The following is a 27,502-nucleotide window of genomic DNA, read 5'->3' on the forward strand; positions in this document are numbered from 1 at the left end:
AGGAAATGAGGCTATGCAAAAGGACCCTGACACGTTTCAGACAATGCCAGACCCACCCTAGCATACAGTATAGCCAGCAGACTTGGGGGAATAAAAATAACTTCAGATGTTTCCCCTTCCTTCCTGTGCATATTATAGAAATACAGCAATGAAATGATCTACAGTCCACAAAAACTTGCTGGTTTGATCTCCACTAAGGAGAGACATGAAGTCCTGTATAACTTTTGTATCTTTATTGGGTAGCATACTGTTTTGCATGTTTATTGCAGCCTTTAAGTACTCATCCTTTGTTTTAAATGTATGGGAGTGCTCAAGTATATAAGCTTCAGATTTGACAGAACCTGCAAAGTATGACTGGTGTTGCAGGGCAAATGAACACTATGTCCTCCTAGCTATAAAGTGACTGTAGATGTCCAGTAATTCTGGTAATTTCAGCAATTATAGGTATATTTCTTACTTGTCCCTATGCGGTAAATAATTTTGGCTGGTGCAGGATGTCAAGATTGTCTTGCTTTTTGACTCCTGGGCCCAAGAATAGGGAGAAATATGAAGGTTGTTGCCTTCACTGTGGAGTTAGTTATGAGGAGGACAGGAAAATTAATATAACCCTTAACTTGTTCTTTCTTCCATCAATGAATACCTTGTTTCTAGTAAAAAATGCCTTTGTGTCCAAATTGTTACCCTTTTTTTTTCTCCTTTTTTTTTTTTTTCTTTTTTTTCCTCCTCCTGTTGTAAGCAAGAACCACAGTCCATGTTACGTCACTGATGAGCAGATCTTAGGAAAGGGGCACAGGACTGCACCTTTGATTGGAGCATTCTTCTTCTTCTCACTGGAAACTTACTCTGCCGTACTTGCTGATACGGAGTAATACCTTACTCTGCGCAGCATCTCCTTGAAGTCAGTAGGTCTGTTAGTACAGTATACCATTGAAATAACTGGCAGTAGTGAAATGCTGTAATTCTGTCTCAACTTCATTATCTGAAAGTTGCAGGTAATACTACACACTTTTCTGAAGCACTTCAGTGTCTTTAGAAGAGCAGTGCTAAGCACTGTTATTTGTTAGGAGGAATATTCTTTCAAATACTGTCAGGTATTTGTTTCCCTTGAGAATGACTGTGCTAGATGAGACGGATTAGAAAAAATATTAACCAGTCTGTCTTCTAATAAAGACAAAATACAATGGCCCACTTATTGCTGATGAGGGAAAAAATTTTTTTCTTAAAGCCCAAATATGGTGCAGAATTCCTTAGATTCAGTTTTAAGCGTATTTAAATATATCTAAAACTCTCCATTAAAATGCTCTGCTCAGTCTGCGTGCAAAGAACGCTTCCTGAGATGTATGAAAGAGATCTGCTCCAGTTTTTGTGGACACAGTTTGTCCTCCCTGAACTTACTCCTGACGTTTACTGAATACTCAGATTTAAAAATATTTGTATACCTCATGAATTCTTGCATTTTGGGGAAGTCCATGCTATGTCCTTGTGTATCCACAGATTTGTGTGCTCTAATGACCACCTCTCTGTCAGTATGTGTTGCTCATACCAAGCTTTCCTGTGCATGCTGAGGCGCAAGAAGCTTCTCTGCATAAAGCTTCATAATCTGTTGCTTAACCTCCCATTTTCAGGCTTTCCATAGTCTCTCCGCTTTCTTAAACAACTCTTATTAAAAGAAATTTGAAGAAATATACATAGGGAAGCCATATGAAATAAATACCAGCCAAGGGACAGAATGCAGGTAATAAGTGTTTTGCATCTGAAGTCATTAAAAAACTGAGGCTGAAAGTATGTGTGCTTTCATCCTGTAAGTCACAGTATGTTGCTTACTTCAGCTGAACTTGCCTTATCATCTCACAGCGAGAGAGCTGCTGTTAAAAATATCCCCACTGATTTAGGAAAATAGGCTTTCAGCTGGGAATCAGGAGACCAAAAGCTTTATGCTGATCTGTTCCACTGATTGCCACTGATATTCCTGACCTCTTCTAGCTAGTGTTGTAGGGCACATGCACAGGGCACGGTTTGGGGTTTGGGTCCCGAATGAGCTGAACTCAGATTGCCGGCGGTGCAAAGGTAGTCCTTCTGCCACGCAGTGCTTATGCATGCTGGTGGCTTTGAGGTTAAGGCTTAACAAGCTAGAAGAAGCAGCTGTCTCTATAAAATTATTTTGTATGAACCACTATTTTGCGTGAACCTCTGTATGAACCAGATCAGCTCTTATGCCCCTACTGTTATTTCCTAGATCTGAACAAGTGACCCAGACCTTGGGTGCTTTCAGAGGAAGCACTTGTCATGCTGGACCTGCTTGCTTTTGCCTACAACATGCAAGTTTACCAGCTTGCAGGTAGGGTCCAACAAGCGATTGCTAATGCTGGGTTTGGGAGTAGCAATGGTTAAGGTTTGCCCTTCGGTACATGTTCAAAGATCATTCTGACCAAGTAATTTCTGAGAGAAGAGAAGGTTAAAGTCATCTTCTATTTCCAGATCTTTGGAGGAGGATTCGTTTCTCACTCTGGAATCTGTCAACATGACCTCCTTCAGAGGATTTGACTAACTGCTTTCTCTGTCCCAAATAATCCTCCTCCAAGACCACCCTGTGTTAATCAGGCCAGATAAATAACCCACATGTCCAATTATTTCTTAAGGATTTTTCTTTTTTCTTAAGTCACTTGACATCTTGTTCCTCTTCATCTCTGAACCTTCTTAAAAATTAATGGGGCAAGATCATCCTTAATGTATAAAAAGAATCTTTAGCAGGAAAACTGCCATATGAAACTCTAATTCTGTGTTTAAACAAATTCAGGTTTTAATTTGGATTACATTAATTTGCTTTCTTATTCTCTGTGTGCTGAAAATGCAAAAATTATTTAGGAATAAATAATGATCCTGGTTTACAATGTACAATCCTAGTTCACAGTGTACTTTATGGTGAGTTGTGACGTTTCTTTAGTGCCCAAAAATCTTCAATACTTGAACTGAAAGTTAAGCTAATCACAGATTCACACTTGCAGTCTTCATGCTCAGCCTTCATACACAGAAGTATTTCGTATGGGTCAGTACTCTTCAAAATACGAGCTGAGGTATTTTCCATCTCTTCTCAGGTATCAAAGGGTTAACTAGCTTAAAAAAAAGTTTGTCCCGTTAGGAAACTGGGAAGTAATGCAGCTAGCTTTGGACAATACCAGATAGAAGCATCTTTAACAGCGTATAGGTAAATAGTAATTGCGATCCCTTCAGAGTGTATAGGGAAAGTCCTTGACAGAGACACAGAGCGTGACCTTTATTCCTGTACCCCTGCATTAAATCCAGAAGTGGTGCTGATTTTTGATGCTCTTCTGAGCGTAGCGGTTGCTCTGGTTCCTCGTGGCAGAGGCGAGGACCTCCTCCCAGCCCAGGCCAGGCACACATGGCAGCGGCCAGTGCCTCTGCCCTCTCCCACCATTGCCCTTCCCAGGCCCTGCGCCTCCTTTCGCACGGAGGAATCCCTGTACTTGGGATGTGACTTAAAGCACAGTTGGACTGTGAAGAGAGAAAGCAAATTTCTGATTTTAAATAATTTTTTGTTAAACAAAAATAATGAGGAGACATGTGGAACTAGTCACTTTTCTTCCTGAAGAGGAGACCTGTGGATCTGTTCCCTGAAGGGCTTCATTCCTTGCGAGTTCATGGAGGCTCTCACTGACTTCGGCAAGCGTTGGCTCAGTCCCTAAACTTTTTAAAATGTTTTATTCAAATGCTGTTTCTCTTGTTGAGTTTTGAGCTGAAAAGCTTTTGGAGCAATTTCGATATGCTGAGGACTATGAAAAGGACATTCAAGTTAATTAGATTTTGATTCACAGAAGCGGTATTGTGTTTCCTGTGCTAGCCAGGAGGATTGATATGCAATAAAAGCTATTATATAACCTGATACAGTTGGAGGGGAAGGAAATTAAATACAGCCAACATACAGATATTTTGGAAACCAATCATATACTTGTTTGTTTGTTTGTTTTTAATTTAGCTTTCATCAGTAAGGGAATAAACAAATTTAAAGCTTAAGCAAGTTTAATGCTTACTTCCATTGATAGAAGTAAGCCATTTGCTTTTTCCAAAGGCTCTGTTGAAAAATGGGGTTCAGGCTTCCTGATTTTTTTTTTTTCAGAGAAAATATCAATATATCATCTTAAACATCTGTTTCCTTATTTTTTCTTCATCTGTTCCCACACAGATTCCAAACCTATTTCATTTCTTCTGCCAGTGTCCTGTGGTTTATACATAACATCAGCAACATACTTACTGTTTTGCTACAAGGCTCCCTAACTCAAAAAATCCATTCTCATGTTTAACCCAAAGCCAGCAGTAACACAAGGAGTGTGTTTCTTGAGTCATCATCACATAGTTAAGAGATATTTCAGTAACATTTCCCACCATCACCTCTTTCTAGGGTCTTATGACTAGAAAGCAGCATATGTATTTGGTGCCATACATGGTTTCCTTCAAGAACTTTCTTTTTCTGGGAAACTTTCTGGTAAGAAATATTTTTAAAGCTGTGCGTGCATCCATATTTGCTTGATTTGACTATTGAGGCATGCAGAGTTAAGTGGAGATCACAGCATTTGACTGTAGAAGGTAGACTGAAGAACAGTGAAATACAGGAATATGTCAAAATAGGCCACTATTGCAAAATTTAAATTGTGCTTTAAAGGTGACAGGAAAAAAAGGACCCTTGTGGAAGGGTGTTTAGCTTTCACTTCAAAACCTTGCAAGCTCTTCATGAGCGCAAAATCCATGCCTGTCATCTCTCCTTGTCTCACTGGTACTTCCAGAAATGAATCCTTAGTTGAATTAATGCAATAAAGTCAATTTAACAATAATATTTTAGAACGGTGTTATAAGATTAGATTATTCCATTAGAATAAGAAGAGATTCCGAATGCATTAGGAGTTTCACAAGAGCTTTTAAAGAGATTTTCAGACTTACCTAGCTTGTATTGGTTGAATGTTTATCGACAGATTGACCAAGTTTCAGTGTTTGTTTTAAGGGCATTATCTTTATAAAATGTTGTTTTTCATTACTTAAGTTTTTGCTTTCTTTAGCACTTGCTAAGTGCTGGTTTCTTGAAAGGTGTGCAGCACTAAGTTAATAATGCCACCTAAGGAATATTTAGCTATATAGGCTTGAGGAAAAAACAGACTTCTGGAAAAGAATTTATTATTTTCAAGCTACAGTCCCATATCTTCAAAGTGAAAACCAGCTAAGGCCATGGACACATGAACAGGCTAACTCTTGGGAAGTGATCCTGTCCCAGTTGTAAAGGCCTGCGGGCATATGACAAATTACCCAGCACTGACTTACCATTTTCAGTGCATGGCCAGCTCATTCGTACGCAGCTGCCATAGTACAATTTGCTCCAGGTTTGTCTCAGATTTCCCATCCGTGTTTATGTATATATAGACCGAGTGCAAGGAATAGTCTGATCAAATCTAGCGTTGGGACCACGATTCATACGTCAGGAATGTAGTTCAAGCACATGGAAGAACGACGGCTTGTACTGGGCAGTGGAGTTCTGTCCCACAAAGCTTTCCGAGCTCTGAGCCACAGCTAGCATGAAGAATATGATCCAGAATGACCTCAAGCTTCTTAGCAGCTCAGGACAGTGTTTCAGAATTGACCATAGATTCTTGCAAAGCACCAAAAAATTCAGAGGGGCATTATTTGTAGGGGCAAGTAATTTCTGATACAGACAGAGCAAGAGGACTACCTTCTGAGCCTAGAAGCCCTTTTTCTGAGCACAGAAGCCCTTTTTCAGCTGTTAAACACAAGCATCAATCCTGGATGGGGAGGATTCCTCTTGGTATTCCATCGGTGCATTAGAAAACAAGCAGGTAATTAATGAAATTTTATGTATGTAAGGAGCAAGTGGATTCATTCCTAGCATTCACTGTGAGAAATCAGATCCTGTACTTTGCATAGGAGAGACTTTCCTGCAATCTAATCCAGGAATTTGATTTTGTGTTCATTTTTTCTTTTTACAATTTTTTTTTTCATTTTCTGAAAAAGGCAGACAGTGAATTTCAACTAGAATGAAAAACCTGGTCAAAAAAGAAAACAAAAAAATAAAAGCCGACTCAGTTGTTAGGGCATTGGAATGGGACCTTCAGCAATGAAGCCCATTTTTGTTGAAATCTGTTTTTTTTTTTTAACATCATTGGTTTGAACAGTCTTATTGCAGATTTTTAAAATCTGCTGCCTTAACAGCCAAAAGGTGAGATGGGTAGAGCTGATGTGTGGAGGTGGTAGGAAACCATCTCCTGAAAGAACTGTTCATATTGTGTTTAGTGCTTAGGTGCAAATGAAACCAACACCTGACTTTGTGAAGATGCATCTGGTTTGTGCCTTGTCCTGAGGACTCTGAAAGTGCCAGTGCTTAAGTTTTAAGTTACGTATTATTTCATGGAAACAAAAAGCAAGGAAGCAAAACAAAACAAAACATCTTTATAACTTTTGAATATTTATTTCTGCTGAAACCAGAAGCTGACTGCTATATTTTTTTTTTCCCTGAAAGGACATTAATACAACATCAAAATGTGCAGGTTTTTGTTTTTGTTTTATAGTAAGGTACCATCCAACCAAAGACTGTAGACATCTTGAATTTTCTCATCTGTAATTGCAGTATTGACCAAGGTGTGAATTGAGGTATTTTTGCTATGAAGTTCTAAAACTATAAGCTTCCAGTTTCAGGAACTGAGATTAGCGGAAGTTAAAGAAGGTAGTTAGGAGTTTCCATTTTCACTTACTAGTCTGGAGAAGATTTGGGTCATCCTAACCCCCCAGGAAGCGGGTAAATAAGGAATAATGGTTCCCAACCTTACACAAAAGGAACTCCTACCCTTCATTTAAACATGTTGGCCTGCTTTGTGAAACAGGCTAGCAAATAAAGCTGTTTCCAATAAAAATTTCCTGTTTCCTCTTTAACACACTTGCCTGCTGTTTGCTTATACAACGCCGAAGAATAAAGACTTCATTGTACTCCTTTTTGGTTTTTGCTTTGTTTTACTTTCTAAGAGAATTTCTTGAATATCAGGACATTTGAAAATAGTGTAATTTCTTTCTTGCCAGAAGTTCTTTCACATAAGAAACTACAGCTGGGGGATGGGAAGCAGCACAGGACATATGTCTGTAAAGCTGCACGTACATTTTTGCCTGGAATATATACTGAATTGTAGTTTGTTGTAAAGGTTTTAACTGACATTAGCATTTGAGTCTGTTGTCCTGGCTAACTTTAAAAAGGAAGTGGCCCTGCAGGAGCAAAGAGGAGGGAGTGAGACCAACCCCTTGGCAGAAGCAAGTTGCATCAGCTTAGCTGCCAGGTCTTCAGATGAAATATACATGTGGTGGGGAAATGGCTTTGCCTAGCATGGCAGATGTATTAGGGCTTCAGCAGGGTTTCCATAAATCTGGTTAGAAGTCCTTTGCAAGTGACATTCCCCACCCACCGATAGCCCTGAGCAAACACACGCAGTGCTCAGAAGCAAGTTCATAGCTTGGGTGATGATCTCTAAGCTAGAGCCATGGAGACTGAATGAACTATTCCAGGTGTCCTATCCGCTCTAAAACTTTGTCAATACAGTAGCTGAGAATAAGAGTTTGGAAGCTCTGTCCTTCCTCTCACTTTTATCTCTCGTTATCCCAAATGCCATTCTTTCAGATGACAAGGACGTGCACATACTACAGACGTCCACTTGCATATGAAACCAAGGCTTCTGGGAAACCAAGAGTTGGAGGGCTGATGCTTTCAAGCTGGAAGAAAAGCTGATATTTGGGAAGTGTGGGAATGAGCTTTCTCTTCCCAGCTTGCTTAAATGATTTGCCTAGTACCCCAGTTTTAACTAATTTAGTTTATTCTCAAAGGCAGATTCCATTTAACTTGAAGGAGTGAACTTTTTACCTGTCCAAGCTTTCAGCTGCTTAAGCCTAAATCTCTTATTTCAGGAAGCTTGTTCTGTGTGCTGAGGTTACTGCGCAGTCTGTTAAGCACAGACTGCTGCCAAGGCTCGGTGAGCCTCAGAGCTCCGCAGACTCCCGCACTGCTGCCACATCCCCTCGGACACACGTTTGGTGTGGAAGGAGGTGACGCGGAGCTGCTGCTTCAGGACAACTTCCCAGACCTCCTGAGTGCCTCAGTGCTTGCACCAGGAGCCAGGGACTAGAGCTCTGGGTTTCCCAAAATGTTTGAGATAGAAATCAAGCAACAGTGTTGTCTGTAAGGAAGTTAATACTGCTTTTAAGTGCTTAATGCTGTCTTATACCCACCCCTGGGCATTGCATAACCTAATTGATTAGCAAGTGCATTGGTGTTTTATTATTCTTTGCAACTCTTGTGGCCAGCCAGGAATAGCCTAGATATTTCCCTGTCTAAACATCTAGATAGTTTCTTGTGGGATTCTCAAAGGTGTTGCGAAAGGCAAATATGTTTCAAAAATCCCAAAGGCACCTGATATCTGGGTGCCTGTAAAATATGACCCCCACATAACTTGCACATATATTTTCAAAAAAGATACCCAAAGTTTCTATTGAGAACCTTAAAAAAAGTCTGATAAATGTATATTTATAATTTTATAGCTCTGGAAACATTTTACAGGTCATATACCTGAGGTGCTCAGTAAAGGACCAGTGGACAAATATTTAAAGCCGTTTAAGAGCAGTGTGGTAGGTAGGAATCTGACACTTCTGTCAATTGCCCTATGAGCATCTAGCTGCATTTTTCAGCAAATAAATACTGGTTATTGGGAATCATTTCTTCAGTTTGCAATCAGGTAGAACTCTTGTTCAATCCAGTGACTTCCACAGGACATAATCTGTAAAGTACAATAAAATTTTATTGTAAGCACCCTTAAAAATTAATTGCAGAATTTTTTTAGCATAATGTTTTCATTGTATCTGATATATTAATATTCTGTTGTTTGTTCTTGCTGTTAATAGTACAAGTTTTCTTTTAAATGTATTTTATGTTTCTTTTTTACCTTCTTCATTATCTTTCCCATATACATCCAGAATCTACCGAAATTAAAATCCAATTTTAAGCATAACTTTACAATTCCTTGCAACTGGAATTGAAGAGTGCTTTTTCTTAATGAGTAGCTAAGTAAATATGCCTGTATGTGCTTGCTCTCATGTGGTCCCATAACCCAAAGCTGAAGCAAACACAAATTGCACAAATGCCTGCTTGTCTTGACTGCAGTGAGAGTGGGTTTTGAGCTGTTTATTTATCTGGAATGTTGTTCTCTGGCTCACCTTAACCCCTTGATTTGGATATGTATCTTAGCAAAGCAGTCTGGCAAAGCACAAATATTCTAATCCTGTTGTACCTAATTGAAAAATTAGGGGAGGACTGCTGTCATTTTGGAGACCCTGAAAGATGTTTGCTGTTTAATCTGATTTTAATTGTGTACATGTGCTTCACTGAGAATATTTCATAACATGTGCCAAAATCCTGAGATATTTTACTTATGTTTAGTTGGCTGTTCACTGCCCTATATACAGTAGCTTGTATTCTGAGCAATCGTATTAAACTCATTGCACATAGTTTCTGCAGCAAGTAGCAATAGTATCCTGTCCAAGTAGGTGGCAAAATCGTCTAGTCAGTTGTACATAATTAAGCTTTTCTTTTCTGGTCCATCAAGAAGAGTGAATATAATCAAAGCCAGATGAGTTTCTGATTGCTCACTGTCTGTTTGATCCAAGTAGGGTGCTAAATTATTCACAGTTGCACTTTCTTGAATGAGCAAAATTGTCCCAGTCGGTTTCCTGAACACTTAGAGAATACCCTAAATACCTTTTACATTTTTCTAGTTTGCGATCTAATGATATAATTTCTTTTTTTTTCTGCTTGTATTAGGTAATAATTCATGTGTAGTTTACTCACAAGCTAATATAAACTATGTTCAGAATGTTGCCTTTCTTTTAGTGTCATGTAGATATATGTGAATTATTTCGTTTTGTGGCATGTTCTTTTGGGCGATGTGAGGGAAAGTTAGCTGAATTTCCTGTAATACACCAAGTAACCCATAAACGCCTTGAAGACCTCCAGTGTAACTCAGTTCTCGCTGGGTAGTAAATGTATGCTTGAGTGAGCTGCAATGCAGTGTGTCAGTTGTTCTTAGGCTTGGGTCTATTAGTACAGTCTACAAGATGTTAAAGCACCCAGCTTTATAAGCTCTACTAGGAATTTCTGACAAGAGAAAATAGCTGTGCCAGGAGGATCATATGATTTAATGAACAAATGCTGCTCGTGTTGATTGTAGCAGTGGTTTCTCTAGTGTTAACAAAACCTGCACAGAATGATCCATAAGTCTTGCAGTCTTCATCTGTGCCTGTTTCCCTAGCTATTAAAATGATGAGCATTTGATAAATCATGGGTGCCATTCCAGAATCTAGATATGTTGGTAGTGAAAAGAAAAGCAAACTGGGAACAGCAAACCTATGTTTCAGCTGGAAGTAGCTGGATATTTCTCTGCTCATTTGGTAACAGGAATAAAAGAAGTGGTAGAAAGGAAGTTCTTGCTTTGCAGTTCACTAACCCGTGGTGCCTTGTTTCTGTTCTCTTCCAGAAATCGAGGCCAAGGAAGCTTGCGACTGGCTGCGGGCCGCAGGATTCCCTCAGTATGCTCAGCTTTACGAAGGTAGGCACCTGAGGTTTCAAGTTGATCAGTGGCGTCAGTACCAAACAAACACACCTATTTGCTGCTATGGGACTCTGAAGCACTCTTGCAGTTTTACATTTGTTCCAGGTTTCTGGTTTAGTGTGAATCTTCCAAATATTCTTATAACACAAATCATATGTTAGCAACATTGTACTTTCCCTGTAGTTAAAAAACAAATGAACTATATTTTCATGCGTATGAGTATCCACAGCTACGAGCCCAGTCTTACAGCAATGAAGAAACTGTAGCCAGCTTAGCCAGCAGAAGCCAGCCAGCTCTGCTAGTGGAGGAGAGATAGGAAATTCTGCATATGTGTGGGTACATCTGTACTCCTCATCAGACCCAAGTCCTGTATGTTTTTTCAGACCAGTTTGGCTTGATGTTAGACACGGGCTCACCATTGTTGCAGTGCAGGCTGATTTGCAATAATTCCTTGAAGAGACTGCTGACTCCTGCACTTACCATATTTGTCCTTTTGTGAGATGGATTCAGTTTTTGTGTATCCACTTTTACAAAGCTTTTCCTCAAGCAAAACTGTACTGTCTTCATTGTCTCTCTAACATACCAAGAACTTACAGTTTTGGCTTACAGTACTTAAGCTCTGATGTACAGAAACATACAGTACTGAAGTTTGTTTTAAAGATTGACATCCTAAAGGTCCTTTTTAATATGTGTATTACTGTTTGAGGTTTTTTTCTCCCTACTTAATATTACTTGTGTTATAATGAAACTGTTAAGCACTCTTGTCTGCCTCTTCATTTTTATAAAACAAACTCCAGCTGCTGCTTGTAAGAATGAGCATAGAAAGTCCATTATTTACAGTGAATAACTGTTGGAGATTACAGCCCATTGGCTAAGCTGACTTTCTTGAAAGATGACCTAGTTGAGTTTTGATTTGCAGCTGCATTGGCAAAATGAGATGGTAGTAGCACTTTCAAAAGCAGCATTTGGTGAAACTTTTGTTCCCCTGTTCAGAAATTAAATTTCATTTTGTTATGTCTCTTTTTCTCCTTTTTGATACCGCAAAAGTGCCAAGGACAGATTTTCTGGGGATGCAGAGTTGGGACTGTACTTCCAGTCTTTGTTAAAACTGGGGACAAGACTGACAGCTTAATATGTAGGTTTGTGGGTTTCACGCTGTGCTGAGGTGTAAGTCGCATAAGAAATCACTTGTTTCAGAAAGCATGTCCTGCCTGTGGTTACTGTTGTTCTAGCTACAGACTCTAAACTTGTATGAAGTTCTAATTTAGGACCATGTCCTGCCAAACATCCAAAGGACTGCAGAGGTGAGAGCAAGATCTAGCCTTACACACTGAAAAGATAGCTGTCCTTTATATGAAAACAATATCCCGTTGTCCTTTTCAAGCCATTCTGGCAACAACAACAACGACGTAAATTAAGCATAACAAAAATAGGATTTGTAGAGATTATCAACTTCTAGTCACGCCTCTCACTTAAGTCCTCCCATATGTTTTCTTGTGGGCACTTTAAGGTATTAACTGTCTCAGAGGGAAAGCTTCTCAACATCAGCAGTGGTGGGAAATGCCAGACGAATGTGCTCATGTTCTCAACTTGCAGTTTGGACTTACAGTAGTGAAAGGGTGACCAATAGTTTGATGAGGCATAATACAAGAGTTTTGAGAAGTCACCTATATGCAGTGGTCCCAGGTAATACCCATTTAAAATGGAGATTTTCGTGAGTTTTTGTCAGTTGCCCTGCTTTGATAAAACGGCAGTTTTATATAGAAAAGCCAGGATTTCTTGCGTTTCACAGAGTATGTCATTATTTGTTTATTCCTCAGGCAAAATCAGGAAAAAAATCATTTGACAGATTACCTATTGGTCTAAAAAGCGTAATGTTATCCACCTTTCCACAAATTATTATCAATCCTATTCTTTTCATCATTGTAGCTGACTCTTCCCTTGTCTCTGGAGATAAAAGTCTTTCATAGTCAGTCCCTCAGACCAGGAAAGTTGAGTGCAACTGCAGCACTACATTCAGAGTTTGTTCTTCTGTTGCTGTGCTCACTGAACACCCAGTGGCTTTGGTGGGAGTTTTGGCTGTGCAAGGAATGCAGGATCAGGACCTATATGACAGTGAGGAATCTGTGGAGGACAGTAAATAATATATATCTGGTTGCTGCTTCAGAGCTATAGTAAATTTTCAGCACTCTGCCAACATTGTTTCCTCCTCCTCACTCTCCCAGTTGTTTATCTAAATAATCTTTTAGGGAGAGGAGGCAGTATGGGCCTCCGAGCAGCTTGGCTTTCTTTCATTTCAGTCCATATCTCATTAATGTTGTAACAGTGTCAAACATCTAAATAGCTTGATTAACAGCCAAGGAGTTTTTGCTTTTCATTCTTTTCCAGAGATTTTGGCTTCACTGACCTTTTTCCTTTAATGTGAGATATTAGTACTTTGATGGAGATTGTATATTTATTTTAAATAAAGCTAGCCTGCATCAGTTTCGGCTTCTCATATCAGATAGGGGGATCCCATTTGCCTTGTTCCCTGTCGCATTGTTTCATCTTTACTTTGCTCTTTTTTTTCCCATTATGGACATGAACTTTCCATTATCAAAGCTGCGTGACAAAAGCTTTTACATGAAAAGTAAGCATTTCTCTGGCATTTGTGATGGTATGATGTGTTTATCTTAGAAGTGCCAGTCACTTGCATCTTACTGAGTTGAATTGGAGGCAGCTGGTTGTTTTGAAATAATTCACCACTGGAAATAAGAGTCTTCTTGATTTCTCATCTGTCTTTATTTCTGCAGATCTCCTGTTTCCCATTGACATCACTTCAGTCAAGCGAGAGCATGACTTTCTGGACAGAGATGCTATTGAGGCCCTATGCAGGTACGTAAAAAAATACACACTGCATTTTGAAACAAAGCTCTTCCTGTTTAGTAGGAAGCATAGGGACATGTTTTAGTAGGAAGCATAATCTATGAAAGCATAAACTCAGCAAAATTATGTATTAACTAATCATTCACTTGAGTCTTTTTTATTAGCCCCTATGTGTAAGCATTTTCTATTTAAATAATATATTAGGCCAAATAAGTTTTGGAGATCTTATTTAAAATCAAGCTGGAAAGAAAATGGCAGGAGTCTTTTTGACAAGTATTGCATAGTCATATTTTTTATTAATATTCTTTATTTGTTTTCATTTCTGATTCCCAAATTAGTAAACCACATGGAAATGGAACTGTACTGGCTACAACCACCTGTAAATACAACTGTAGCATCAGCCCCACACAGGCATTATTTTTTGGGAGCAGTGTTAGCAAAGCCATGCTGCTACACTCTGCTACTCTCCCTTCTTATGTTGGAGCGCAGCTCTGTAAACATTCATGTTGACCTCTGCATCACCATATGAGCATCGTGATCATCAGAGTGAATATGGATATGTTTGTGAGGGACAATGCGAGTGAATCTGGGAGTTTTACCGCTGCTGCAAAGGCTGACCTGCCCTCAACTACACACTTCCATTACTTATCTTTGTTGTTTATGGGCTCCTTCCACAAATCAGTTTGACTCAATCACCCAGCAAAAAAGTCTGGATAGTTCCATGCAGGGTTAGTAAATTGAATCAGCTCAGGGAGAGGTCTGATGAGCTTCAGATTTGGTGCAAAGGATCGGGCAGGACCGCAGAGCCAGTTCCAGGGGCAGGAAGAGGGACAGATAGAAAAAGAGGGAGCAAGACTAGCCTGTGTGTGTCAGTGTGTTGTTACAGAACTACAGCCTCAGCATTGCCAATTTTATTGTAAAAGCAATAACAATGGCACTGTCTGACACTGGTCCATCCATCAGTTACTTCCTCTAGTGTGAGACCACAGTCTCAGATTGCATGAATACCTTAACTTTTCTTATCTTCTATTGCCTAACTGTGAACGCAGTTTTCTGCCTGTCCTTCATTATGACAGCTTTCCAAATTGCCCACAAAATGTATGCTGTTGGATACTACATGTATCATGTCTGCAATTGTAAATGTCAGGAATTCTAAAGAGTTACAAACTCCTTTAAGAACGGCTTTAAGTCTATAGTGTTCTCATGCCATCACTGCCATACTTGGAAGGAAAAGAGAGGAACTGGAATTTAAAGTTCTTCAGAAATATTTACAAGATTTTAAAGCTAAGAAAATAGATTCATCGCCCAGTCTTTGGGAGGGGAAAAATCTCATTAATGTTAAGTTCAAAGTGTGGTGCAAGGCATGTACTCCATTGATACTAAAATGTGATGCATTGGTCTGAATATTTGTGTGCTCTGAAACTTGTAAAGTCATTGAGCAGAAAGTATGGTAGTGTGAAAAAATGCTGGTTCCCAGAAGAATGTTCTTCCCTTGCCAAGAAAACAAAATATAGTCAAGCCAGCATATTTTGGATCTAGTGCTCTCCTGCAGGAATACTTTTTAACCCGGGATTTTTATTTATATGGGAGAAAAGGCAGCAGATTGTTTCTCACTGATGAAAGTAAGAATATGTGCTGAATATCTCTTTGAGATTTGCTGCTAATAGGAACCATAAAAGCAGCTACCACTTTTTCTGAAGTTAGAGTACAGTAAAAGGATGTATCTCCTAAAAATGGAATCTTATTTTGTAAGTCTTGTAATCAAGGTAACCATCCCAAGAAGTAGTTCTATATATATTTTGTGAAACTTGGAAGTCTAAGTCTTTTACAATGCCTATTGAAAAATAATCCATTCACTTCCATCTTCAAATTGCAATGTTCTGTGTAATTTCCAAGAGAAGCCACAGGTCATCTTGTAGCTTGAGCCAGGGCTTTTAAAGGCTGAGCATCATTTTGAAGCCTGTCACTTGTCTATCAGAGCTATTTTCTGCAAATTAAGAACAGTTTTAAAACTGAAGCAAAAATTTCCCGAGAAACATTCAGGTCGCACCTCAAAATAAAACTGAACTAATTCAGTTAATAATCATCTCTGAGGTCTGAATTTGGCCCTTTATCATTTATGGGAGACAAGCAGTATATTATCACAACATTTTCACCTTTAGATTTTTTTTCACATCTCCTCATTCAACTTTGTAAACTCATTAAGAAATGTGGAGAAGGTACATCTTTTGGAATGGTCTGTGTTTCTTCCTGAAACTTGGGTTTATTTTGACTGATGCCATGGTCAGTGTGTAAACAGTAAATAATTCTGCTCAGTGAAAGACCTAGAGCTGTTACAGAACCATAAGTCTATTTCTTTTTCTTGACTGAAAATCGTAATAGTTTGGGGGTTCTTTTGCATTTTCAGCACAGAGTTTAATGAGCACTGTATGCATGCAGCTGATGGTAACGAAGTAACAAGTCCTCTGTGCTTGACTTCCTGTGCCCTATGCTGAGAATGAGCTTTTCTGTTTAACAACCATGGTGCTATTAGCAATTCTAATTATCTTGTTCTAATTAATGCATGTCCTGTAGAAGGAAAAAGCAATTTTGAAACAGACAATAGAAATCACAGTGACGGGAGGTTTTTTAAGTTTGAAGCATTTTGAATTATATTTTACATCAGAACATAGCAAATTATTGTTTAATAATCTTATTAATGTGAGCAGGAAAACTAATATAACTTTCAATATAGCCTATTAATAAACATTTTGCAAAATTCCTGGAAAAGGTGTCAGTAGCCATCCTGTTCAGGATATTCTTGAAAAATTTTGTCTATAATGTAGGTTGAGACTTGGATTACAGAGATAGTATATTGGACTTGGTAACAATAGAAGATAAATAGTTAAGAAATATCATTGTGTGATCTTGTCATGAAATACAGGGTTAAAAATGTAAGAGTGATGCTTCTACTTTAATTCACTAGGATGCTTCATATAGTGATTGTGCAAAGTACTGTAAGACCTTACATAAATTAATGATGGGGAATTTATCTTCAGAGGGCTACTGGCTGCGTAATGCACTGATGAAACTGAGTATTGAAACATGCTTATCCTAAAGGTTGTTTCTGAGTACAAATTACATAGCAAGCCATGATGGAAATCCTATTTAATCTCCTTATACTTAACTAGAAAACTGCCACACTATCTGAGCAAGAGGTTTCTTAAAACCTTTATATGAGGTTTCTTAAATCTTTTACATTGAGGATTTCTCATCCAAGAAATTGATTGTAACAGATTAGCATGACCAGCATTGACTGCTCGTATAATTTGGTTTGCAGAGAGCTGGCCTCCTTTGCAGGTTAGAACATGCAGCTGGACCCCAGGAGCCAGCATAAAGACTTTCCACTGAATTGAGATAAGAGAGCCCTTGTATCATCACTTACAGGTATAATGGGCTGGAATTTGCCCTGAAATAAGGAGTTAAGAATTTAAATCCATTAAGAAAATATTTCAAACTGTAGTTTAAAGCTAGATCATATGGTTACGCAGATTAAAATTTGTAGTTTAAAATGCCTGTACCTAATACACTGTTTTGCTAACTTTCCGTGGGTGCATGGGGGCAGAATTTTCTCCTGTTGATGAGAGCAGAACTAATTGCTAATGCTTATAGCTGATGTAGAACTAACTGATGTTTAGATTAACTAAGAATTTCTGTTACAGGGCCATATTTATAAATTTGCTGAAATTATCTGTTCAAGCTGATATTTTTGACAGTGAATGTCTTGTTCAGGCTGCCTTTCTTAAAATAAGTTACAGCTAAGCTAGTTTGTCCATTTCAGAGAAAAAGACTAGGAAAAATGCATCATATCGTAGAGAAGCTCCAGTGCCTCATGTTTTGGGTGCAGTAGTGTGGAATTTTCATGCAGGGATGAATGTTGTGTCAGATAACCACCTCTTACCATTCCCATGAAATCTTGGCTAAGATTTCTGTCTTTGAATACAATATTTCCTGCATCCTCTGTAGAAGATGACTGGAAGTTCATAAGTGTGCTCTGTGCTCACTGAAAATACAAGTTTTCCTGTAGTTGCAGCTTAGGACTGATACAGGCCAGTCAAGACTCAGGTACTGGGACTGAAAGCTAGATACAATTGCATCTGTCACTGTCAGGAAGAAGGGTTTTGCAGAGACAGGATGAAGGAGGATGACAGCCTGGATAAGAGTTCTGCATACATAGAGGACCAGGAAGAGTGACATCTTCAAGAAATTATGTGGAGACACTCTACAGGGCCAAGATACAGTTTGGGTCTGAAGACCTACAGAGAGAAGTCTGACTCAAAGATGATTATCTAAATGATGAGCAAGATAATATTCTTGCTCACGGTCATCCAGAAAGAAAGCGACCGGGATAGGAGTTTTTACAGAAATTGAGACTGAGATAGCAAGACGGTCTAAGTGGATGTAGCTGCTGACTGCAGCAGTCCTGCCCCATCCCTTGTGGATTCCATGCAAAGATGTCACAGAGACAGGTTGGGGCAGACTGAGGCAGGGCCAAAGAATGAGACACAGCTGATAATTGTCGGTAGAGACGTGATAAGTTGAATTTATACTTGGGAATGAAATTACCAAGAGATAAGGTCCAGAGCTGGAAGAGAAAATTGTGGTTCATTCGCAAGCATCAGTTTGATGAGAAGATCTGTAGAAGATGAGTGTGTGCTTAAAAGTATTGCAGTGCATATGCAAAGTGAAGGTTAATTAAAGTTGTGTAGTAACCCTCATCCTGGCAAAGCCAGAGCTTTGTGTGCTTACCTTTCAAACTCAGTAATGTGTTTTGAAGGCACTTTTGCCTATTATACTGTGTTTTCAATGTAATATAGCTCAAAGAACTACACACTGATGAACCAGAGTCCTCAAGTTAAAGCAGGATGTGTGATACATACATACATACATACATACATACATATATATATGTATATATGTGTGTGTGTATATATATACACACACATATATATATATAAAATGAAACTTACAGACCTGAAGCAATCACTGCAGAGCATTTAGATTTTAAAAGGGGAAGTGTTTTTTGTAATGAAATCATATCAGATGTGTAATAGAACCTATATGTGCCTGGCTGTTACTGTGTTTACTCTTGCTCATTGGGGGTTACCTTGTCTTGCCTTCATACTCATTTCTGTGAGGTGTGCACTGGGGATCTTTCCTGCAGTTTTTCTTTAAGGACCTCTGTGGAAACAGTCTTTGCTTTTCCTTTCTTCACCTATTTCTGGGTTTTAATTTGAGTAGGAGAAAAATTTGTGAATTTAATCTTTGTGAAATCAAAGACTGCCTTTATTAGCAGTTAGGCAGGCTAGTTAAAGGTGTTAAAGGCAACAGGCTGGAGCTAGATAAAACCTGATGCAAGGAATCAGTAGTAGCTTTTCTCCATGCAAGTCAAAGGTTTATAAAATACATAAATTATTATACAATATGGAACTGAAACCAAGTTAGTATGCCCTGGTATTGAGGCCCAGGAGTTTGAAAAGAGAATGTTTTTAAAACAGAGAAAAGGAAGCAACTTTCTGCCAGTGTTTGGCCTCTAATAACCAAAATAAACAATATCAGTTTTGTTGTGTAGTGCGTACATGGGACAGTCGATCTTCACCCACACAGTAAACAGCTCTTCTGAAATGCAGTGGACTTGTGCATGTATCCACCAACTGCAGCTGGAAAGATTGTGCCTACTGGATTTTTAAGACAGAGCAAACATAAAAATTGGGAGATCCGGATAACTTTCCTAACCTGCCACTGGCCTACTGTATGACCCATGGCAATTCTTGTTTTTCTTCTGCTGTGTTGTGGCTGGGTCTAATTATAGATCAAACTGTCCTTTTTTTTCTTTTTTCTTTTTTTTTTAACTTCACAACTGCAGCAAAAGCACCAGTAGGAGCTTTTCCATTTTCTTTGATGGCCTCAGGATCAAGCCCTGTGTAAATACCATCTGCAACCAATCCTGCGCATAAAAGGAGAGAGGAAAGGGAGGAAGCTAGTAATTCTTCCTGTGCACACATTTTCTAGCTTCAAGTTACGAGTTTCATGAATCTGAAGAGACTCATCTGAGGCAACAGAACAAGTCAGCTTTTTTTTTTTTTTTAGCTTTTCAAAACTGCTAATACAGGCTCCTCTTTATATTTTGCTTGAAGGAATTATGTGAAAATTATACAACTTCCCTCAGAATGAAGCTGGGCTTTAAAAGCCCAGTTTTGCCCCTGTCGAGTTTGGGCTGCAGTCCCGCTGTGTGAAGGGGGCAGCTCTGCTGCTCTGCCTCCCGCCTTCGCACACGACCATTCATGCCACTCAGGGAACGGATCTGGCAGGAATTCAGCACAACAAAATACTGAATGATTAGTTTTCAGCTCAATTAGTTCCCTCATGCAGCCTGCAGTACAACCTCAAATGCAACTATTGCACAAATGCAAGTATTAGCACAAGGGAGGCATGAGGAGTAGGGGCAGAACAAAGGGCAGCGTGGTTTCTTTTGACTTGTTGCTTTTTGCAATTATCAGACTGAATCGTAGCTTTCCCAGAGCAACTTCCGCATGACGGCTGCAGTTCCACGACTGCAGCTTTTCTCCCTTCTGCATCAGTCCCAGCCTGTTCCTGCCCTTTGCCTTGCCCTAGCACTAGCATTTATCTAACCACTCTACCCATGTGGTCTTGGGCTGAGCCATATCCTTGAAACAGTTTTTGGATTGTTTCAGGGTTAGGTATAAAATGATGTTTGATATTTAAACATAATTATTACAGTTAACTGATTATAAGGCACTTCTCAAGTTAGCCTGCTCTTTACTTTGATTCAGGGAATAGTGAGAAATGGTCATCAGTCCCTCCTTCTGAAGCCAGAATACAGCCAAATGTAATGAGTTAAATGATTAAGTATAATTAGGGCTCTAATTGAAGCTCTGCTTGTGCCTCTTTGTATGCAACGAAGTTTGGGCATAGCCTTCACAAAAGCGTTTGAACTGGAATAGCCTGTGTCAAAAAAAAGAATTATTCTCTTAATATGGTTTTCTTTGCTTTGCAGGCGTCTAAATACTTTAAACAAATGTGCAGTGATGAAGCTAGAAATTAGTCCCCACAGGAAGAGGGTATGTACCTTTAACATCTTGTGTTACAGAACTATACATTAACAAAACTGAAAAAAACTAGGAAATTGTATCTGTGGTCTAGGATGATACCTGTGTAGAACCTGCCAATGACGTGTAGTCAAAACTCTGTTTACGTTCCATTTTGTGTTCTCACTGAGTGAAAACTGCAGGGCTTGGCCATGTATAAAAGTTAGTTGTTTGGCTAACTCTTTCAGGGGATGCTGGCTTTAAATATGAAATGCTCTGGCCACCCTCACTGCCTGTCAGTGAGATCATGTGTGTTGTGCCTCATTACCTGCTCTGTGTCCGGACAGTAAAGTGTGGACTGGGTGGAGGGAATTCTGACCAGCCAGGATGAGCTGAATGTTAGAACATCATCTTGACATAGTATTCACTGTTTGGCTCTTTGCCATCACATTAGAGTTGTATTCTCCTTTTATTATGTAGACAGGATCAGTGGGACGGTTCTTGGTCTGCAAATGAAAGAGACAAAACTTTACAGGATTGGGCATATTGTTTCCTTGTTTTTTAATTATAGCTCAAAATTAAGGCAAGATTTTTACAGAATACATCAGCTACTTTTTAAAAAAGGTTTGTATATTTCCAGGGAATTCAGCAGGAATTAAAAAGTTTTGTGGCTCTTCACAAATACTGTGAAGCATGGTGATAAATAATAGAACACCCAGTGTAATTTCGGTAAGGTAATACCAATAGAAAGCTGAGTTGCTGGTTTTTGCTGGTAAGGTACCATTCAATAGCTGTCTTGAAACTATGTGTGTGTCCTAGGAGGGATCAGTAGTTGATACCGTCCCCTGGGATATGACAATTGCAGATAAAGATGATTAAGCGAAGGCAATACAATGCTGCCCTACCCTTAACAAGAATGCATACAAGTGCTCTGAGATTGTTTACCAGGAATTAATCCCCCCTTTCCTATCTGTTTGTGGTATGTTGGAAACAGCATCCAAGCTCCAGAAGATAACAGTCTGAGGCAGCATATATAGGAATTCTGTCAAATAGGGGCAGACCACTGGATTGCCATTTATGACCAGCAGAAGATTCATCCTTGTTTCTGAACTTTGTTAACATCAGAAAGATGGGTGTTGCTATTAGAGATCAGACCAAACTGACCTTCAGGTCCAGACCTCAGATCTTCCGGAGTCTGAATCTCACTTTTTGTTTCAATCCTTTCTGATTTTCATTCATCACCTGTGTTCTGGCAGATGGTCTTGGATCCTATTCTCTATTGTGTTGACTTCATTAAAGTCAATATTTAGCTGGTAAAGCTTTTTAACACTAGGAAAATTTGGGCTGACTCAAACATATACTTCCTTATGTTTGCATTGACCTCTTTGCAAATTAAGATCGTTTTACTCTTCTTTTTCTTCCTCCTGAAAACTTTAAATAAGCAAGCCAGTCCTCTTAAGTTCTCTGAGTCATAGACAGAAACACCATTTTGTAGTAGCTGGGAAACAAAGAAAATGACACTGGCTCAGTGTATTTGGTCTTAAAAATATGGAGGTTCACTTATTTTCCTTAGCTGATGAAATGTGCTATAAAAATAGGAAAAGATCAGGAGCTAGACTATCCGTAAATAAAATACTTGAAATAAGAATAATTTATTTGTTTTTCAGAGTATAAAAGTTTGTGTTCCTGGCACACAAACAGTTACAGTTTGGAGCATGCACATGTGTTAGTTTTTCAATTAAAGCAATCTAAACAAATGAAGTGAAAGTTTGGCACTCATGGAGCTGTGTGGCAAGTAGTGTTTCCTACTTTGAACACCAAAGGTTATTTTTTGTTTTCATGGTGTCATACTAAGATCTTTCTCATTGGCTTTATTCTTTCAACTGCGCGCGACTTGAAATTTTCTAGATGAGTGGAAGACCAAATATGTCCGTTCCAGGATCATTCCCTTTCAGGATTTAGATGAAAAGGTTGAGACATAAGTGACATACATGTAATTACACTCTCAGGCATTACTCATATGTCGAACATAATCAGTGGAGATGTTATTTACAATTTACTTATGTGCTACACTGTCAGTGAACTTTTGCGGCTCACTATCTGCAAGTGTTAAAATTTGCCTGGAGCAAGACTGAAGTAGAAACTTCACAGGACATTCTTAAAATGTTAGCTGCTAGCCGGTGGGAGGAAGAGTGGACCAGGTAAGAGCCTGGAGGCATCAGATTGTTGCAGTGCAGGAGTTTCTTTTGCTGTCTCATTAGTCACAGTTAGGAGACCTTTTAAACTTTCAGAATGGGTAAGGAATTAAGCTACTACAAGTCAGAATGTATGAGAAACATCTCTTTATTGCAAAGAGGAGTATAAACACAGAGCCACTATCAACAGAGTGTAACTTTGGAGAGTCCAGAGGGACCCCTACCCCTCACTGACTCCAGTTTAAAATTTTATGCATGCCAGGAATTTCCATTGATCTGGAAGCTATCCACTGTGACCAATTAATTAAAAGTCTATGGATACTAGGATTTTTGGAAAAGAGCAATTAAAGCAGGTTGTATTGTTTGTTTCTTTTTATGAAGCGTGTGTCTTTGGTATTTAAAAATTGTTAACATATATTGCCTGTCCCATGTTATCTTTTCTTGTGATGGGCTTTATGGCCTAATCTTCCTCTCCCTGAAGAAGAAAGACTGTTTTCACTTTAAATTCAGTGAGAACAAGATGATGCTTAAATCAGTTTAGTAGGCATTGTATTTAAATGCAATGGCCTTTGCAGTTTTCGACAGTTTGTAGCAGCACTTTCAGCATTCTCTTTCCTTGCAGAGTGAAGATTCAGATGAAGATGAACCTTGTGCAATAAGTGGCAAATGGACTTTTCAAAGGGACAGCAAGAGGTGGTCGAGGCTTGAAGAGTTTGATGTGTTCCCTCCAAAACCAGACTTGAATACTTCCTCCCCAGAAGCTCCTCATCTTACAAATGCGACAAGCCGTGAGAGTGTGTTAACGGACCTCAGTGAACGCCAGGAGGTGGCTTCTATTCTTAGCATCAGTAGCACCAGCAGCCACCAACCAACCCTTCAGAGTGAGGCATCTACCACCAGGACAAATTCAGTTGTGAGCATTTGTTCATCAAACAATTTCATAGCAAATGATGACTCATTCAGCAGCCTGCCCTCGCCCAGGGAGCTGAATAGCTTCAGCTTCGGTATGAAAGCCAGTGAGAAGAACACCAAGTCCAAAACAAAGAGCCTGCTCAAGAGAATGGAGAGCCTGAAAATCAAGAGCTCTCACCATGGCAAGAGCAAAGGTCCTTCAAAGCTTGGTCTTCTTATTAGCGGACCCATTCTGCAAGAGGGAATGGATGAAGATAAACTGAAACAGCTTAACTGTGTGGAGATTTCTGCACTCAATAGCAATCACATCAGCCTCCCCATGGTACGAAAAAGGAGCGTCTCCAATTCCACCCAGACCAGCAGCAGCAGCAGTCAGTCTGAAACAAGCAGTGCTGTGAGCACACCCAGTCCTGTCACACGAACACGCAGCCTCAGTGCGTACAATAAAAGGGTGGGCATGTACCTGGAAGGCTTCGACCCCTTCAACCAGTCAACGTTCAGCGACGTCATGGAGCAGAACTTTAAGAACAGGGGAAGCTTTGCAGAAGACGCTGTATTTTTTATCCCTGAAGATCATAAGCCTGGCACCTTTCCTAAGGCACTCTCTAATGGCAACCTCTCTCCAACAGAAAGCAGCGCTTCTGTGAACTGGAGGACAGGGAGTTTCCATGGGCATGGCCATCTCACCCTCCGCAGGGAGAACAGCGGAGACAGCTCCAAAGAGCTGAGCGTGGGGAAAAGGCGCAACTCCTCCAGCTCAGTGAGCAGCCGCCTTAGTATTTACGACAACGTACCAGGCTCAATTCTGTATTCCAGTACAAGTGATCTAGCTGACCTTGAAAATGAAGACATATTCCCAGAACTAGATGACATTCTGTACCATGTCAAAGGGATGCAGAGAATAGTGAACCAGTGGTCAGAAAAGTTCTCAGATGAAGGGGACTCCGACTCAGCACTAGATTCAGTTTCCCCGTGTCCTTCCTCTCCAAAGCAGATCCATCTCGATGTAGATAACGATCAAACGCCAAGTGACCTTGACAGTACAGGAAATTCACTGAACGAAACTGAAGAGCCCTCAGGGGTGCAAGACCGAAGGGACTCTGGAGTGGGTGCATCACTGACACGGTCCAACAGGTGAGTTCACAAGCACTCAGCCTGCAAAGTTGGCCCTGCACAGATCAGGCAAGGTCCCCTCCGGCCAGAATGACTCCCAACTGTGCCAAGCTCAGTTAAGGTCTTTGTGCAATAGAAATTGTGGCTATTCAAGCACACTTGTGCTGTTCCCATCACTTTCAAAAACAGTTCTGGTCAACAAAAGTGTTTTTACAGTATTTGTGATTCCCATACTGTATAGCTATATATGTTCAGCTTGAGTTGTCATTGAAAAACAGCCCACTCAGCAAGTCAGGTTTAGGAGCAATGTTAAGGCAGTTTTGAGGGATGGTAGTTCTTCAAATTAAATTGGTGTGTGGGAGGGAAGGGGACCTACAGCAGGATTATTCCATTTTTAAATTGGCTAGGACATCTGATGTAAGTGTAGTCTTGTTTTGTGTCAGTATGTAGGAAAAGCCTTGTCTTTAGACTGTTTCAAAATATGGCACTTTGCAGTAGCAGGCTGTTTTTTAATAACATCGTAGGGCATTAAGTCCATGGGGAAAATGAAGCTTGTTTACTTTCTCTTCATTACGGTAGCACAGTAGGGGTTTGGGGGAGCTCCAGAGGCCTCCCAGTTTGTGTTAGGGGTTCCACCATGGGATGCATGTGACTGTATTTTGTATTGTGATTAGAGCAAGGATTTGGACTCTTTCTAGCTTTGTTTCCAGTTTTCCTTTAGCACTGGTGCAAATCATTTAGGGCCTGACTTCTGTTGTCATTTAGTTGCCTACAGCTGCTTGTATAAACTTAACAGGACTTTTAGAAATGCTTAACTCCCATTTGGTGTGTCTTAAGATTTTCAGTCTTTTTTCTTACCGAGTTTGTTGATTCTGACTGACTTAATACTGAAAGGGGCTCTAAAAGCTGTGGGTGGAGCACTCTGGGGGTACCTGGTAGTGCAAGACCATGTTGTTAACACGGTTGCTGGATAGCTCAGAGTATTCTCCTGTCGGAAACACCTGCGTGTGCTGCATTGCACCTGGTGAGTCAGAGACACTTAACACCTGATACCTCTGAAATCTCAGAAGACAATGGCTACTGAGGGCAATCAGTTTAGCAGTGCATTTGGGGTAGTTCCTGCACGTATCTTGCAAAGACACTTCAGTGACCAGCCCTTGCTGTGATCCCTATCTTCTCCGCAGGCATAAGCTGCGGTGGCACAGCTTCCAGAGCTCCCACCGGCCCAGCCTCAGCTCAGCATCGCTACAGATCAACTGCCAGTCGGTGGCACAGATGAACCTGCTGCAGAAGTACTCTCTCCTGAAGTTAACTGCTCTCCTAGAGAAGTATACGCCCTCCAATAAGCACGGTTTCAGCTGGTAAGGGCGCAGAGCCATGTGTAGACAGGCCATCTGTTCAAGCACAACAGTTTTGCTAGGCCTAAGCAAGTTTTGGGAGCATGCAACTAATCCCTCCGTTCCTCTTTTTTCCATATTTGCACTTCTTCCTTTAGCCATGTGCTGACAGCGATTTGTGGTTTCCTAAGACAGCGCTAAAAATCACTAACCCTTTGCCTAAGTGTAATATTATTAGGATTAAGAAGTATGTTTCTAGGGGCCATGCGAGGGAATAAAGCAGTGAAGTACAGGCCAACTTTCTGTGTAGGAAGATGTCTGCTGTCCATAGCAAAAAGGAATATATATTGAGGCAATTAGTGAGCAGTGGCACAAACATCAGTTGATCTTAAGATGCTTGCTTTTCTTTGGTTATTCTTAAATATTTGCATTAGTTTCCCTATATAATTATGTCATTAAATAATGCAAGTTTCCTTTAGTTCTAGTGTCTCACTATCTGACAATCTCCTCTTTTTAAAGCACAATAAATCTGGTTAACTGGCAGTGAAAATGAGGGGAATTGTATCTGCAGTACAGCCTGTGTAACCTTCAGGATGCAAAAGAGGCAATAAAATTTTTCTTCTCCCTACCACACACCAGCCTCCTCCCTTCCCCAGGAGTCACGGAGAGTATTTATTCAGCATCAAAGTACCTCCTGTTCAAAGGCTGTTATTATGTCAGCCTTTCTAAATACAGAACTTGTTTGTTCTGAAAGACAGAAATAAGTATTGACCGGTTATCCCTGCATGCTTTGGATTCTCAGTGGAGTTCGCAATGTGTTTTTTCACATTCCATTGGCATGTTTTTTGACAAAGCAAGTATTATTCATACATATATCAATAATGCCTTAAACTTAACTACATGGCAATACAAATTGGTTCTGTTTTTCTATATAACAGATTAGTCAGCCATAAATCTAATGTACTGTTTGTATAGCTGTACTGTATATTGAAATGTTAAATGGGTCTCCCTGTTTTCCAATGCTACTGTGTCCTATTAGCTGTTGTACTGTACATTAACTTTTTTTCTGTTTAGGAAAATGATCTCAATATTTTCACATCTTAATGGATTTTTTTTTCCCTTTATGAAACCAACACTCTTGGGTATCTAGGAGTAAATCATTCTTTTGTATTTAGTAGCTTTTTCCTTGGAGTCAAAAGCAAATGGAAAGGCCTCTCATTGAAACTGGAGTAGGAGGTGGGGGTAATGACAGTAACTGGCTGACAAGGAGGGGGGTCCCTCAAAAGGGGTTGTTTATAGAGCTGAAGTTTTTAGCTGACAAACTCAAATGTATT

The 27,502-nt window shown here is 39.7% G+C and overlaps 1 protein-coding gene across 3 annotated transcripts in view; it reads left to right on the forward strand.

Annotated features, from left to right (window-relative positions):
• The window catches only part of DLC1 (DLC1 Rho GTPase activating protein), a 243,482-nt gene that overhangs the window by 206,596 nt on the left and 9,384 nt on the right, over positions 1-27,502 (forward strand). For all 3 annotated transcript variants that reach the window (XM_013949493.2, XM_013949495.2, XM_013949494.2), the window contains exons 6-10: positions 10,584-10,655; positions 13,451-13,532; positions 20,581-20,644; positions 23,429-24,852; positions 26,016-26,192. In XM_013949493.2, the coding sequence (XP_013804947.1) occupies positions 10,584-10,655; positions 13,451-13,532; positions 20,581-20,644; positions 23,429-24,852; positions 26,016-26,192 (1,819 nt within the window). The remainder of the gene's footprint in view (positions 1-10,583; positions 10,656-13,450; positions 13,533-20,580; positions 20,645-23,428; positions 24,853-26,015; positions 26,193-27,502) is intronic.

Source organism: Apteryx mantelli, chromosome 5 (assembly GCF_036417845.1).
Source record: "Apteryx mantelli isolate bAptMan1 chromosome 5, bAptMan1.hap1, whole genome shotgun sequence".
In the NCBI taxonomy this organism is placed as follows: Eukaryota; Metazoa; Chordata; class Aves; order Apterygiformes; family Apterygidae; genus Apteryx; species Apteryx mantelli.